General features: G+C 35.4%; 1 protein-coding gene across 1 annotated transcript in view; it reads left to right on the plus strand.

Annotated features, from left to right (window-relative positions):
• The window catches only part of LOC130647159 (pregnancy zone protein-like), a 46,606-nt gene that overhangs the window by 13,353 nt on the left and 16,836 nt on the right, over positions 1-16,417 (plus strand). The window contains exons 2-14 of the mRNA XM_057452922.1: positions 1,673-2,004; positions 2,695-2,747; positions 3,343-3,366; positions 5,648-5,699; positions 6,701-6,774; positions 7,632-7,671; positions 7,766-7,850; positions 7,982-8,099; positions 9,023-9,253; positions 10,439-10,660; positions 11,546-11,722; positions 12,073-12,261; positions 13,517-13,666. Coding sequence (XP_057308905.1) covers positions 1,673-2,004; positions 2,695-2,747; positions 3,343-3,366; positions 5,648-5,699; positions 6,701-6,774; positions 7,632-7,671; positions 7,766-7,850; positions 7,982-8,099; positions 9,023-9,253; positions 10,439-10,660; positions 11,546-11,722; positions 12,073-12,261; positions 13,517-13,666 — 1,747 coding nt within the window. The remainder of the gene's footprint in view (positions 1-1,672; positions 2,005-2,694; positions 2,748-3,342; positions 3,367-5,647; positions 5,700-6,700; positions 6,775-7,631; positions 7,672-7,765; positions 7,851-7,981; positions 8,100-9,022; positions 9,254-10,438; positions 10,661-11,545; positions 11,723-12,072; positions 12,262-13,516; positions 13,667-16,417) is intronic.

Raw genomic sequence — 16,417 nt, forward strand, 5'->3', positions numbered from 1 at the left:
CTTATGCAGAAACTTCTAACCAACATAAAATACATAAATCAACACTACATTATTACAAAACACACTTGAATTGAACTTATTCTAATCTAGAAGCAAACGCAAAAAAGAGAACCGTTTCGTTTCGTGTTGGCGAGGTTTGTTTCGCAGTTCCGGAACTCTCTTCAAACAGCCTCGTATCCATAACTGAAACCTCGTTGTGCTATTATTGGGACGCTGCCAGTTCCCGTTTCAAATTCAATATTATATCCATTTTCTCTAGAAATGGATATTATACCCATTTTAATATCTCCGTACATATGGATATAATATCCATTTTGCATTATCGCTATTATATCCATTTTTTTGAGTGAGTATGTTGCAGATTGAACAGGACACTTGAATGGCACCACGACATTGAACAGGAAGTCAACAAGATCAAGAGAAGTCCTCTCAATATCAGCCTCAACCTGTCGTCAAAAATAAACGCAAAAAACACGGTCCTGGACACACAAAGAGGTACTTGCATTGATTCAAGTTTGGGAAGAAACAGAGGTCTTATACATCGTGTCGCATGAGTATTACTACGACAACAATGCTAAAGAATTGCCATAGTATTTCAATTAGCTGAAGCTAGAGTTGATGTTGCTGTTGAAGAGGCCGCGGGAAAAATTGCACAGCTTGCGTGTTTATTTTGCAAATCAACGAAACAAGTTAAAAGAGTCAAAAAAGAGTGCTTCTGGAGCTTGTGATGTTTATGAAGTAACCTGACCCTTCCTTCAACCGCTAATGCTTCTTTTTTGTCCTTTCAGTTTTTTTACAGCAAGTTGCTATAACGACTATCACCGAAGCATGCTGCTCAGTGTCCATGACTACAAACATTTCGCAGTGTCACATATTTTACTTGAACATGTCCCGTTAATAGACTCTTCGTTATGCATATGCGCATGCATTTTCTTCTAGTCTACATGCGGTAGTTATCTAAGATGGACAAATGGTAGCGTATTTGTCTTGTAATTATGTAATATGTTCATGTATGAATGCAGTGTTGTCAGACGATATAGCCCGTGAATGTAGTGTTTGCTGTGGCACTCAAGCAAGCTAGAGCTCATATAAAATTTTAACGTAAGGACATATGCATAGGTAACATATATCAACCACTTCAAGTCGACAATTTCCAATTTTATTTGAAGAAATCACAAAACTTTTTAACTAACGCGTTTGTATTTTTTTATTATTTTAATCAAATTTGTGCTCGGATAGATAGATTACAAAATATAGCAATTGCGCTATATCTATGTCAATTCGTTGGTAATAATTAATTGTCGGTAAAAATAATCGTCGGTGAAAATTAATCGTCCGTACATAAAGTTTGTCGGTAAAAAATACAGTAAGTAAAACGTTTGTTCGGAGAGAGAAAAAAACTATTTTTGGCGATAAAAGGGGGAAATGGTCCCCAGAGCATTTTGCCTGGTTGATGAAGTTGCTAGCGGCGAAAAGTTGGTCACTCCGTAGTAACGGTTCAGGGGCCACAAAACCCTGCGGACGAGGTTGCGAAGGAGGAATCTTTTAATTGACTATTAACAGTGAAGTCTCGCAAGTTAACATGCCTGCTTTATTAAAATTTTAAAAAAAGAAGATATATTTCATTCCTTCAAGATTTTGTAACACGACCTATATATATACTTTTTTTCAGTCATTACTTTATATCAACGCCAGGATATTATCGAGCAGGAGAGCATGTTAGTATTGCTATTAACATTGAGAGTCTTCCACGCCCTGCAGATGTCACAGCTGTATTGAATGATTTACAAGGAAAGATTCTTTCACAAAAAACACGTTCAATTGTGAGACATAACGAAGTGATACGCCTTTACGTTCCCAACACACTGAAAGGGAAGGTAAAGTTATCGATAAAATCAAAGAATGGTGCTGTTTTTAATCATGAGGAAGAAATCAGCGTTAAACCGTTGGAAGACAAAATGTTTATTCAAACTGATAAACCCATGTATAAACCTGGAGACAAAAGTTAGTGTACTTTTACTCGATCTGTAAGCATCATTTCTGAATGTTTTTAAAGCATCATTTCTGAATGTTTTGTAAGCATCATTTCTGAATGTTTTTAAAGCATCATTTCTGAATGTTTTGTAAGCATCATTTCTGAATGTTTTGTAAGCATCATTTCTGAATGTTTTTAAAGTATTTTACGAATAAGAAGCTACTGAATGCCTAAACTTTGTATTTTTTACGAAATACACCAACAATCTTAAAATTTTGAAATAGGCTGCAGCCTGTGTTTTTTTATTTTAACCAAGTTGCGTTATATGTTTATATTTTTTGACATTACGCCTGAAAACGGACACTTATCACCGGACACTCTAATTATTTCACACAAAATAGTGAATATAGCTTTTTTGTCATCAAGTTTTTTGATAACAACGAGTTTCAAGGAGGGGTTTAAATTTGCTTGGAAAAAAAATTTTCACGTGAAAAACGTTTGCGTTTTTTAAATTGGCTATGATTTTACGTGAGAAAACTTTTACGTTTTGCTGTTTTGAAGTTTCCAAAGGCAAAAACTATCGCGAAAAAAGGTCAAAAACGCAAAAAACGCTAACTTTCCGCCCGCAAAAGTTTCTGCCCCTGAAAGTAACCTATATTTCTTTCTATTTACGCGATTTGTCATGTGTTTTTTAAGAAATAAATTGTTTTTATTTACAGTTCGCTTCCGAGTTGTTATTATCAATAAACTCCTAAAGCCGCCATCTAGAAAGGTATGGGATTTTTTAAGAGTTATACTTAATTTTTTTCATACTCTGTTTTTCAAATTTACTGACTTTTTATTACGTTGGCATTACCAGAAAAAGATTCACTTGTCATTCTGCAGTTTTTGGCTCTATTTGCAAAAGTTCCGCAAAACAGCACTTTTTTTTAGCAAAACGCAAAACATAAATTCTGCAAAGTTAGGCGACAGTAGAAAAATTGCAGAAATAATTTTTCTTCTGTCCAAGTTATAATAATATAAATACTTCCAACTTTATCTAGACTGTTAAGTATCGTTTTAAACCATCTCCCTAGGGGGAAATGGTTTAAAACGATATTTACCACAAATTTAATATGTATATATTTTTTATTTGTTAACTTATCTCCTTCAAATATTTCTAAATGGCCAAAGTGTCATCTAAGTGACCAAATGACCTTCAGATTAAATTTGCACCTCATTCATCGACATTCACTTCTATTATAATGTATTTTCTAACACTTAGCAGTGCGTGCAGTAACTGTGCATTCCACAGAGTCCCAACATCTTCTTTCCCTCTTTAAATATGTGTTTAAAAATACGATTTTAATTTTTATTGTTACTGATAGGTTGCATTTGAAGTGTTCATCGCAGTAAGTATTTTCACATTTAAAGTGTTTATCGCAGTAAGTATTTTCGCATTTAAAGTGTTCATCGCAGTAAGTATTTTCGCATTTAAAGTGTTCATCGCAGTAAGTATTTTCACATTTAAAGTGTTCATCGCAGTAAGTATTTTCGCATTTGAAGTGTTCATCGCAGTAAGTATTTTCGCATTTGAAGTGTTCATCGCAGTAAGTATTTTCGCATTTGAAGTGTTCATCGCAGTAAGTATTTTCACATTTAAAGTGTTCATCGCAGTAAGTATTTTCGCATTTAAAGTGTTCATCGCAGTAAGTATTTTCGCATTTAAAGTGTTCATCGCAGTAAGTATTTTCACATTTAAAGTGTTCATCGCAGTAAGTATTTTCGCATTTAAAGTGTTCATCGCAGTAAGTATTTTCGCATTTAAAGTGTTCATCGCAGTAAGTATTTTCGCATTTGAAGTGTTCATCGCAGTAAGTATTTTCGCATTTGAAGTGTTCATCGCAGTAAGTATTTTCGCATTTGAAGTGTTCATCGCAGTAAGTATTTTCGCATTTGAAGTGTTCATCGCAGTAAGTATTTTCGCATTTGAAGTGTTCATCGCAGTAAGTATTTTCGCATTTGAAGTGTTCATCGCAGTAAGTATTTTCGCATTTGAAGTGTTCATCGCAGTAAGTATTTTCGCATTTGAAGTGTTCATCGCAGTAAGTATTTTCGCATTTGAAGTGTTCATCGCAGTAAGTATTTTCGAATTTGAAGTGTTCATCGCAGTAAGTATTTTTCCATTTAAAGTGTTCATCGCAGTAAGTATTTTCGCATTTAAAGTGTTCATCGCAGTAAGTATTTTCGCATTTAAAGTGTTCATCTCAGTAAGTATTTTCACATTTAAAGTGTTCATCGCAGTAAGTATTTTCGCATTTAAAGTGTTCATCGCAGTAAGTATTTTCGCATTTGAAGTGTTCATCGCAGTAAGTATTTTCGCATTTAAAGTGTTCATCGCAGTAAGTATTTTCGCATTTAAAGTGTTCATCGCAGTAAGTATTTTCGCATTTGAAGTGTTCATCGCAGTAAGTATTTTCACATTTGAAGTGTTCATCGCAGTAAGTATTTTTGCATTTGAAGTGTTCATCGCAGTAAGTATTTTCGCATTTGAAGTGTTCATCGCAGTAAGTATTTTCGCATTTGAAGTGTTCATCGCAGTAAGTATTTTCGCATTTGAAGTGTTCATCGCAGTAAGTATTTTCGCATTTGAAGTGTTCATCGCAGTAAGTATTTTCGCATTTGAAGTGTTCATCGCAGTAAGTATTTTCGCATTTGAAGTGTTCATCGCAGTAAGTATTTTCACATTTAAAGTGTTCATCGCAGTAAGTATTTTCGCATTTAAAGTGTTCATCGCAGTAAGTATTTTCGCATTTAAAGTGTTCATCGCAGTAAGTATTTTCACATTTAAAGTGTTCATCGCAGTAAGTATTTTCGCATTTAAAGTGTTCATCGCAGTAAGTATTTTCGCATTTGAAGTGTTCATCGCAGTAAGTATTTTCGCATTTAAAGTGTTCATCGCAGTAAGTATTTTCGCATTTAAAGTGTTCATCGCAGTAAGTATTTTCGCATTTGAAGTGTTCATCGCAGTAAGTATTTTCACATTTGAAGTGTTCATCGCAGTAAGTATTTTTGCATTTGAAGTGTTCATCGCAGTAAGTATTTTCGCATTTGAAGTGTTCATCGCAGTAAGTATTTTCGCATTTGAAGTGTTTATCGCAGTAAGTATTTTCGCATTTGAAGTGTTCATCGCAGTAAGTATTTTCGCATTTGAAGTGTTCATCGCAGTAAGTATTTTCGCATTTGAAGTGTTCATCGCAGTAAGTATTTTCGCATTTGAAGTGTTCATCGCAGTAAGTATTTTCGCATTTAAAGTGTTCATCGCAGTAAGTATTTTCGCATTTGAAGTGTTCATCGCAGTAAGTATTTTCGCATTTGAAGTGTTCATCGCAGTAAGTATTTTCGCATTTAAAGTGTTCATCGCAGTAAGTATTTTCGCATTTGAAGTGTTTATCGCAGTAAGTATTTTCGCATTTGAAGTGTTCATCGCAGTAAGTATTTTCGCATTTGAAGTGTTCATCGCAGTACGTATTTTCACTTTGGGCAGATAGCGAGTTTTCAACAGATTTTCAATGCTGCGGCTTTCGCTATTAAAGTAGTTAGCTACAATGGCAGTTGTTTGTAGTTGGTAAGGGACAGTGCAAAAAATAGGATTAAAGATCTCATTGTAATGTGTTTTTTGTCTTTTTCCAGAATGCAGGGGGGTCACGAGTGATGCAATGGTCAAATATAACTTTAAAAAAAGGTAATTTTCAAGAAATTAATTTATGTTGCTCCACAATCGCCACAAATACCACAAACGCCACAAACGTCACTAACAGGAAAATGATTACAATAAATAAAGTTATAAACGATTAAAACTACTAAAAATTTATAAGTTAAGAAAAAGCTTTCTAATTTGCATTTATTATTTGAAGAAAATTTCGCGCTCAAAAATTTTTATGCATTTTTGCGAAAATGAATGCATTGAAGATTACTATGATTATGCATTTTTATATGCACGAAAAAATTAGTAGGCTTAAACTTTACCCTATTCAGTATAACTTATAGCTACTTGTTTGAATACAGTGGAATCTCTCTGTCTCGACTACTCTCTATCTCGAACTTCTCTCTATCTCGAACTAAAGTCTCAGTCCCTTTGTGGTCTGCCAAGGTATTTTTCTTTCTTTATCTCAAACGTTCTCTATCTCGAACAAATTTTTGGCGAATTCGAGATAGAGAGATTCAACTGTATGTATAGCATATGTTAATTTAGCAAAAAAAAAATAGGCTTAAAATCTATTTTATGTGTGAGAAATGTGAAAATACTAATCCGAGAACTCGGGTTGTTTTAACCATGGATTACAACATATAACAGCTTACAGTGACGTTGACGCCAAGATTTTGTCAAAATTTAAGAACGTATTTAAACAAAAATATTAAAAAGATTATCAAAACAAAAAATGTGAGTCTAGAATAATTAAGAAACATTATTTTCCTAAAATTTTTTCCTTCCTTAGGCTAATATGAAAAATATGCTAAATACATTTCCGAGAAACACAAATGAGTAAATTTGAGGCTGAAAAAGTGTTTAAAATGAGCACTATCACCTAATAAGAAAACGTAGTGTAGCTTGGCCTTAAGATACATTGGAGTTATCGCTGCGGCACGTCTTAAAACCCCTAAAAATAAGTTTTGGATAAAAAGAAATAATATTTCAAAATAATTCTTTATTGATAACGAAAGTAAATGTTGATTTTCGTTTAGGTTTCGTTAGTCTTGAAATGCCAATATCTGTGAAACCGGTTCTTGGAAAATGGCAAATTGCAGCTAAATATGGGGTAAGAATTACTAAAGATCAATTTTAGCTACCTGTAAAAATAATACATCTACTGTTTATTCTTATATACACGGCCGAATAATTCATTATATTTCACCCTAATGCTGGTTTTAATCATTTAAATCGTCTAGCATTAATTTCTTTTGTATTTACACTTCATTACTATACCTGATTGGTTGAAAGTATTTTAAATAATCGAAGCAGGAACTTTGTAAACATAAACGCATTTTTTCCCCCTGAAAACACAGAGATATAATTTAAAAAGCAACAAACTTTAGTTAGTTTGCAATAAATCGTTTATATTCAGGTGGAAAATTTACGATATTTCGCATTAAAAATTATAATACTCTTGTCTAAAATTAACTACAAAATTCTACAAAACATTATTTTTAAGGATTATCAAATATGAACGAACATACTCATAAAAAAACACTTTCCGCATCGCTAAAAACAAATTTGTCTGGTGGGTGTTTTGTCCCTTTTTCCGTCGTTCTCTTAGAAAAAAAATGTTCTGGGATCACAATTACGACGCATTTCTGAATGATTCGCTTGAAGGAAGAGGCTAATGTTACAAATACCATCCATTCATTATGTTCTTATTATTTCAACTATATTTTAAAAATAGAACGTTACTGCGGCAGTCAGGGTTGCTTAAAACAGTTTCACCTTGTAGCCTAACTAAAAAGGAGATAATAACAGCTAAACAAAAAATATATAGAACTGGGAAAATGTAAGGTGAAATTTCTGGCGTGATTATCTTAGCTTACAACCGTCAATACTTATAACAGAGAATAACTTATCTACTACTGTAGAATAGTCAACAGAATATGGTAGTTGTCTTAATGATAACTTTTTTAGCCAATCAAAATCAAGCAAGACGTAATGGTTGAAAAGTATGGTACGATAAACATTTTTTAAGTTTGTTAGTTTATTTGGATTTTATATCTGTTTTTGTTTGTTTGATTTTGTTTTATATATATATCTGTGTTTAGTGCTTCCAAAATTTGAAGTCAAAATACAGTCACCGTCGTATTTGCTGAAGTCGATGAAAGAAGTTCCAATAACAATATGTGCTAAGTATGTTTAATTTATTTTAATAGTGGTTTTGTCATTTTATGTAAAAAAAAAAGAAAAAAAGCTAAAAAAAAATCTAACTTGCTTAGCTTTATGATATCACCAATGATAATTTTAACAATTCTGTTTTAAAGGTATACATATGGAAAATCAGTTGTCGGAACATTAAAGGCAACAATGTGTTTTTCATCGAGAGTAAAACACATTCAAGATAAAATTGACCAAAATAACTGCATGGAAATTTCTAAGCTAGTATGTTTCTTATACTCTTTTCCATTTTTAAGCGTTCCTTCTTATTTCCTGAAGCGAGTGGAAAAAGTTAACGCGAGTGAAACTACAGTAGACTCCCGGTTATTCGAAGCCTCAAGGGGGATAAGAATTTACTTCGAATAACCGGGAGTTCGAATAACTGAAAAATTCGTTTTCCCGCCAGATTTTCAACTTAACCTTAATGGGATGGACTTTTCTTAAGTAATTGAGGCATTGTGGTTCAGTTGAGCGTGTAAACACAAAGAATTTTTACTTTTTGAAGAAAGAATAAATTTGAACAAATTGTTAACAGGTTTTAAAATATGAAAGTTATAAAGAAAATGCATCTAGTAAATACAAGGAGTTGAAGAGTGTAAATAGCCATGAATATTGAAACCTGATTTTTTGAAGAAAAAAAGTGTTTTAATCGCAGAAAATCAATGTTCTCACTCGACGATCTCCCAATAAGAAAAATTCGAATAACTGAGGGTGACTTAGCCTATAATTGGCCCCAAGGGGAATAAAAATCACTTTGAATAACCGAATTATTCGAATAACTGAAGTTCGAATAACCGAGAGTGTTTTTGCCTGAGTTGGGTAAGCAGATCCAAGGGGAACGCCATCTCACTTCGAATAACCGAATTATTCGAATAAGTGCAGGTTCGAATAACCGGGAGTCTACTGTAGTGAGAAAAGTGAAGCGTAAAAACAAAGTTAAGATGTTGTAAAGCACTGATATTGTAAAAATTAAATTCATTCCAAACATATACGTGTAAAATATCATCAAACGTACAAGTCCCCACTGCTGTTGATATTGTGTAACTTCGCAAGATATTTAAAATTATGAAAATTGTCTCATTAGCTACAGGTAAAAGGTGTAATCAGGTTTTAAAGCTAGTTTAATATTTTGTCTTTTTCCCATATAGATTAATGGTTGTGTTACTAATATGTTTAATATGAATTATGGTGAAACCATTTTAAAAAGTAATTCCGGAAGCAAGGATATCGCTGTTACTGTCATTGCAAAAGTAAAGGAAACCGCTACTGCTGTGGAATTAGAAGGAATACACACCACAAAACCGTTTGTTGATGATGAAATCATTTTGAAGTTTGACGCGCCTAAGCAATACAAACCAGGATTTATATACATAGTGAAGGTAAAACAGCTTTGTTTTTTAAAAAATTGTCTTATAATCATCATACGCTTGAGATGTGATGTCACGATAATAGATCATGTATGATTAGTAAAAGTAAGAAATAGAGGTTTCGAACTTGTAGAAGCTTTGTAACAACATGCAGATTAATTTTAGGATAACGGGGAGAAAGAGTTGTAATAGGCGTAGAAGCATCAAAATATAATGTTACAAATTTTGGGTCAAATTAATTTTCTTACCTTATCCTGCTTGTTGATCATTTCGACAGCCTTCTTCGATGTGTTTGCACAGACTGCAAGTAAATAACAGCAGAATATTGATCGTTAGTTTGAAATTTTGACGCTCGAAACTTTAAAACATACTAATAATTTGAATATACTAACTTTATTAATCATATATAATCATGTCAGACATGATTATATTTTCTAATACGTGTTTACATTTTCTCCTTCGTGTTCGTGTGACGATATCTGCCCAGTTTATTATGATTTTATCATTTATATTTGTCGTGGTAAATTTTTTTTTTATCAAATTGGTTGTACAGATGAACTCATGTAATTCGAATCTCCAGGGGAATTAAAATTTGTCCGAATTACATGAGTTTTGAAATATAGGATTTTGACTTTTTTCGGTCGAATTTTGGTGTGAAAGTGTTAACGGGTTTACGGCGCTATTAATTATCAATGTTGCAACATTCTATGGAGTAAAATATCGCGTAGTACTTGAGAAATAAGTTGCTATTTTCACGTAAAACAAGTGTTACAAATTTTTAATTATCAATTTTTCTTATAAAAGTCCATGATTTTGCTCTGTCGGAACATTCTATTGTTAAAAAGTTCGAATTTTACGAGAAAGTTCGCTTATGAGAAAGTTCGAATTTTATTGAAACGTTCGATTGTTGAAAAATTTAGGTTTTAGAGCGGACGAAAATTTTCTAAATTCGAATTACATGAATAAAATTTGCTTATGGGATCAAGAAATCTGTTCGATTTACATGATTTTTCGAATTACATGAGTTCGAGTTATAAGGAGTTTTCTTATAACGATTTTAAAGTAAACTCGGACGGGACCGGAGAATTCGTTCGATTTATATGATTATTCGAACTATAGGAGTTCAAGTTACATGAGTTCGTGTACTTGTTTGTATTCTTCCATCAACAAAAAATATAATTCTGTGCGGTTACTTAGCTATTCGTCACAACGCCCGACGGCCGGCCAGCACTAAACAAGATCGTCAAAATTAAACTGACGTCAAAACAAGGCAGAACTCCACCGCAGTTGCTGAACTGGTATTTACCTTTAATTAAAAATGGTGTGCACGTATTAAAGGTTCTCCCGTCCATACAAGCTGATTCGTATCACTATGAAGCTATTTATGATCAATCAAAACAACAAGGAGATTCTACACGGGTAATTGTTTACTTCATTTTCTGTTAAAAACCGCAATTTACATAACCATGTAAACATATGTATCCATAGTTGGTGTAGTCAGTAGTTAGGATACCCCGCATAATTTTTTTTACCACCAAGAAATCGGAATAGTTAAAGTGGGAAAAAATAGCGCGGTGTATCAAACGGTTTTTCTACGGTCAGAATGCTGACCGCGCTTTTTGATTGGTTAATTCTATTACTCTTTGCTCAATTGATCAATATCGGGAAATCTTTTGTTTTAAACGCGAATGGCCTCACACACCGGGACAAATATAATTAATTCTTGTATTTTTTAAGAGGGTAAGATGTGACTACGCCGACTTTGTGCTTATTGGTTGATTGTGATTCGGGGTTTTCTATGAGGAGAACTTGTTTTTTAGGGATTTGCTGTTCCATGTTCCATTGTTTGCGACTAACCTTTCGTTTTAGAGAAACTGTATCTGATGTTATTTAAGAAAGCTGAGTTAACTAGGTTATGCAGTCAGAAGTTTTAACGAAAACATTTGTAGGGATTTCTTTAAATTTTTAAGTTTTCATGATGCAAAGAACAAAAATATATTTCAACGAGTGTTCCAGTAAAGCCTTCTAGCACAAAAGATCGCGAAGATTTGACTTTCTTTGTTATCGAACGAAAAATCAGCTTTTCTTCTATTGAAAAAAATTTTAAAAGCGAAAGGGACCTTATCATCCAGACGTTGAATTGGATCTTATTAAATTCTTTTTTTTTTAAAAAAAATAGTCAGTTTTTTTTTTCAGTCTGGAAAGATTTAAGATACAATATACGTTTCTGTTCTGTTTGGCTTATTTAATACAACAATATAGTCCTGAAGAATAACAAATAAAACACTGTCTGTATGTCTACAGAAAAGCCATGGCGATAGAAAGATACATGCTTACGGAAGCTCTGAAAGATGGTATACGCCAAGTTCTAAGTACATTAAAATTCAGAGCATGAGAAATCTTGAAGCTCGTAAAAAAGCACGCATCACAGTAAGGATATCAAGTGCCAGTGAAGTTATTGGGAAGCATCTGAATTATTTGGTAAGTAATTTGTTCTGCGGGATAATACTTTACTGTATTTTTTGTTTTTTTTAATCTGTTTATCAATGATTTTAATTAAAATTCTCACTTTTTCTATTCTTACTATTTACGAATTAAAATCGTACTTCTTTACAGGGAGAAAGTTTCGCGTGAAGAAAGTTTTCGCGTTTTTTGCCTATTTTCAGGAAAGTAAGTACCCGCGAAATAGACTGCGCGATACTTTTTTCCTGTAAAGTATGACTGCTTTGAAGGGCAGACAAAATACTTCCGCACTCAATACATCAAGCGGAGTCGTAAGATTAAAAATTACGAAAAGTAAAGCTATTTGTTTCTCTATCTCTACTGTGTAGATGATGTGCAGGGGAATGATCATGTTGTTCAGTCGAAAGAAAATTGACCAATCACACGTAGACATCACATTTTTGGTCCGGCACGAGATGTTACCCGTCTGTCGAATGTTTGTGTATTACATCAGCAAGGATGGAGAGCTTGTCTCTGACTTCAAGAAAATACATTTCAAAATGTCGTTTAAAAACAAGGTTAGTATTTTTTTTCTCTCAGCATGCTCAATTTCCGTTACATTATTTAAATGGTTATCTGTCGACTCGTCAGACATTGCGTCCGAAATGAAATGCCCAAATTTCAATAGAACTAAAATAATCTGAAAACACTTGAACTCCATCGTAGATGATTTGTTGCGTGAAGAAAATTATGACAAACTTTTTCGTTTACGTTATTTTACTTTCCATGAGTCAAAAACTGTAATTCTGTAGACAACCAACGATCATAAACCCACTGAATAATAATATCAAATACCAACTAAATCAATATTAATAGCTGCAAGTTCGTGAGTGATTAAATAAGTAATATCGTATCAAAGAACACAAGTAAATCCAGCTCTTGTAAAAAACACGTCCGACCTCAAACACCAAAGTTAAGTCCACCTCTCTCCAGGATATGCAATAACAAAAACCCAGTACAAATTAAATAGCAAAATAAAATGTTTTCCTTAAATCACACATATCTGGTTATTTTCTGGTAATGCTTGCTCTCTAAGTAACTTTTTTTCTGTCTGTCTGTCTGTCTGTCTGTCTGTCTGTCTGTCTGTCTGTCTGTCTGTCTGTCTGTCTGTCTGTCTGTCTGTCTGTCTGTCTGTCTGTCTGTCTGTCTGTCTGTCTGTCTGTCTGTCTGTCTGTCTGTCTGTCTGTCTGTCTGTCTGTCTGTCTGTCTGTCTGTCTGTCTGTCTGTCTGTCTGTCTGTCTGTCTGTCTGTCTGTCTGTCTGTCTGTCTGTCTGTCTGTCTGTCTGTCTGTCTGTCTGTCTGTCTGTCTGTCTGTCTGTCTGTCTGTCTGTCTGTCTGTCTGTCTGTCTGTCTGTCTGTCTGTCTGTCTGTCTGTCTGTCTGTCTGTCTGTCTGTCTGTCTGTCTGTCTGTCTGTCTGTCTGTCTGTCTGTCTGTCTGTCTGTCTGTCTGTCTGTCTGTCTGTCTGTCTGTCTGTCTGTCTGTCTGTCTGTCTGTCTGTCTGTCTGTCTGTCTGTCTGTCTGTCTGTCTGTCTGTCTGTCTGTCTGTCTGTCTGTCTGTCTGTCTGTCATGCAAAATGGTAGCTTAGCTGCGCAATAGCAAGAAGCACGGAATGCGCTATTAAAAGGACGGGCAAACCCGTGGATTTTCAACGGGCTAACGACTAGTGTTATTTAACATACAAACCCCAAACTTTCCTGATATAGATGACGACGGAAAGAAAGAAACGTTATTTCTGTTTTTATATAAAATTTCTTGTACTGTTTTCTTGTAGGTATCAGTGTTGTTTTCTGACAGTAAAGCAGAACCTGGAGAGAAAGTAAACATAACGATAAAAGCTTATGTCGGCTCTAAGTTCGCTTTGTCAGTTGTTGATAGAAGTGTCCAGTTGTTAGGTGCGAATTCTGATCTTAAGGAAGAGCAGGTAATTTTATTACTTATCTCTTGCTATGTTTAAGTTATTTCTAGTGTAGTAAAATGTGAGTATTTATATCCAAGGTAAGGACACATTAAGGTTAATTTTAGAAGAATTTAAGCATTGTCTCTATCTCAAAGCATTCAATCTTTGCTACATACTTTTTATATAATCTATCAAAATTCCAAAATAAAGCTTCAGGATGCTTATAAGTTCTTTTTCAGGCTGAAAATATGCTTAAATAGAGAATATATAATGTATGTTCTAGCGCAGTCCCTAAAACGCTCACGCACACGCCCACGGTCAGCCGCAACAATTCCCTAATAATCACTGCATGGCCATGCCTAGCCATGCCTAGCGGGGTAAAGTCCCTAATATTCAATGACGTCATCTGTAGAATAAAAGACTCCAAATTTTTCTAGCGCAATTTCCCATAATATTCTAGGGGGTATCAAGGTGAAGTGGAAAATGGGGAATAACCGCGTTAGTTTTGAGCAGAATAAAATCTTCCGACAATGTTAAAATTCTATATAATAAAGAGAAATGAATTTGTACACAGTCAAACAATTACGCAATGTTGCAAAAGGTCGTGGACTTACGGGGTATTACAAGCTACGTAAGGGCGAATTGTCTGCCCTATTGGAGGACGTACCACAGAGATCACCTAGAAGGGCTGGACAGCGAAAGCCGGTCAAGCCCGTAACTATACTACCAACGCCGGAGCCCATGGATATTATTGAGAAACAGGAGCTGTCGAAAAATCACTCAACCGTGAAAACTAAGATGCGGGGATGGTACAACTGCTTAGTTGATGCTGTCCCCAAACCTATAAAGGAGAAGGTCAAGAGGACCTATGCGGCCTTCAAACGCACGGTTATGGGGCTCTATAACGGGGCAATTAACAGAAGACCTACACTTCATGACCAGGTGGAAAAAGAGGCCGAGGAAGACTATCTTAAAGATATCCAAAATCTCTACAATCAGCCGGGACAGGATTATACCCCACAAGAACCTAAGCATGCTCTCCACAGAACCTTCCGAAGTTTTCGCATTCCGACATAGGAGGGGCCGACGTTGACGGGTATATGGGAATGGTGCGACCATACGTGAAAACCTTCGTTGAAGACCACGTGGAAGATATGGACTCGGCGACGGTACGGATATTTCTATGGATCACGTGGAAGAAGAAGAAGACGAACCCGGAGGAGGCCAACGATGAGGAGTATATTGAGGTGAATAAGGTATTTACCAGCAACATGATGTCGGTTTTCCAGGTTTACGACGTAGATGAAGTGCTGGATAGGATGTTTGCCCAGGCTAAAACACATGTGGAAAATCCAGCACTGCCACAGAGTGGCTTTACATATCCCAAATCCTACACATTGTCGTAGACTTCCACAAATTGAGGCTAACGAGGTGCTCATCGTATACACAAGCACCCAAGTGGATAGCCTCCAAGATTATTAACCCGAAAATTGATGATGAGGAGTGTTTCAAATGGGGCATCATCGCCAGCCTACATCATGAGGAGATTGACAGAGATCCACAAAGAATCACCAAGCTGGGACCCTACGTAGGCCACTACAATTGGGACGGTATAGAGTTCCTTACAAGCACCAAGGATATATCCAAGTTCGAGGAAAACAACAAGGAGATTGCGGTAAACGTTCTATATATAACGGGGAAGAAGATAATATCCTACGTGGATCGGTACATAACGGACGTAAGAAGCAGGTGAATCTACTCCTCCTTACAGATAACAAAAGGACTCACTATACAGCCGTCAAAAGTCTCTCACGGCTCCTGGGTAGTGATACTTCAAAAAATACGGCAAAAATACACTTCTGCCTGAATTGTTTACAAGCCTTCTCTAAGGTTGAAAAGACGGATAAGCATTATAGGTACTGCAAGGATCACGGGGCAGTCAAGATCACAATGCCAAATGAGGCTGAAAAATGGCTATATTATAGGGATGGCTAGCAGCAGTTCAAAGTACCCTTTGCCATCTATGCAGATTTCGAGAGCCTGCTAGTCCCGGTAGAAGATGCAAGGGATACCAAGACGAAAAGGCTAAGCAAGCATGTACCATCCAGTTGGTGTACCTATTGTACATTTCCCTATGGGATGTACCAGATCCCCTAACAGTATACAGGAGTGAGGACTGCGTCACCCGCTTTGTGAAGCACCTAGAGGATGAGGTGAAACGTCTCTATAATACCTACCCGTAGAAACCCATGACCAAACTAACAGAGGTCCTAAAAAGGGAACATGATGAGGCATCGAAATGCCATATCTGCATGAAGCCGTTTGATGGCTGCGAAAATAACCGTAAAGTTCGGAACCATTGTCACTATACAGGGCTATATAGAGGCGCAGCCCATAACAGCTGTAATCTCAAATACAAGATACCAAGTCACATATCCATCATCTTCCATAACTTATCGGGGTACGATGCGCATTTCTTCATACGGGAATTGGGTGAGAAGTATGAGACTCAGTAATCGGCTGTATAGCGAAAAATGTTGAAAATATATCAGTTTCAACGTGAAAATTCGGTTCAACCAGAAGGCATGGCTGGTGGGCTATATCGATCACAAAACAAGACTAAGGACGGCTGCCAAAAACGAGTTCAAGAAGGATGTTTACAAGCTCATGAACCTCTCGATGTTTGCAAAACCATGGAGAATATCCGTAGGCATCGCAACATCCAGCTGGTCACCAATGAGGACAAATATACAAAACTCGTAATGAAACCAAATT

The sequence above is a fragment of the Hydractinia symbiolongicarpus genome, chromosome 1, assembly GCF_029227915.1.
Source record: "Hydractinia symbiolongicarpus strain clone_291-10 chromosome 1, HSymV2.1, whole genome shotgun sequence".
Classification (NCBI taxonomy): Eukaryota; Metazoa; Cnidaria; class Hydrozoa; order Anthoathecata; family Hydractiniidae; genus Hydractinia; species Hydractinia symbiolongicarpus.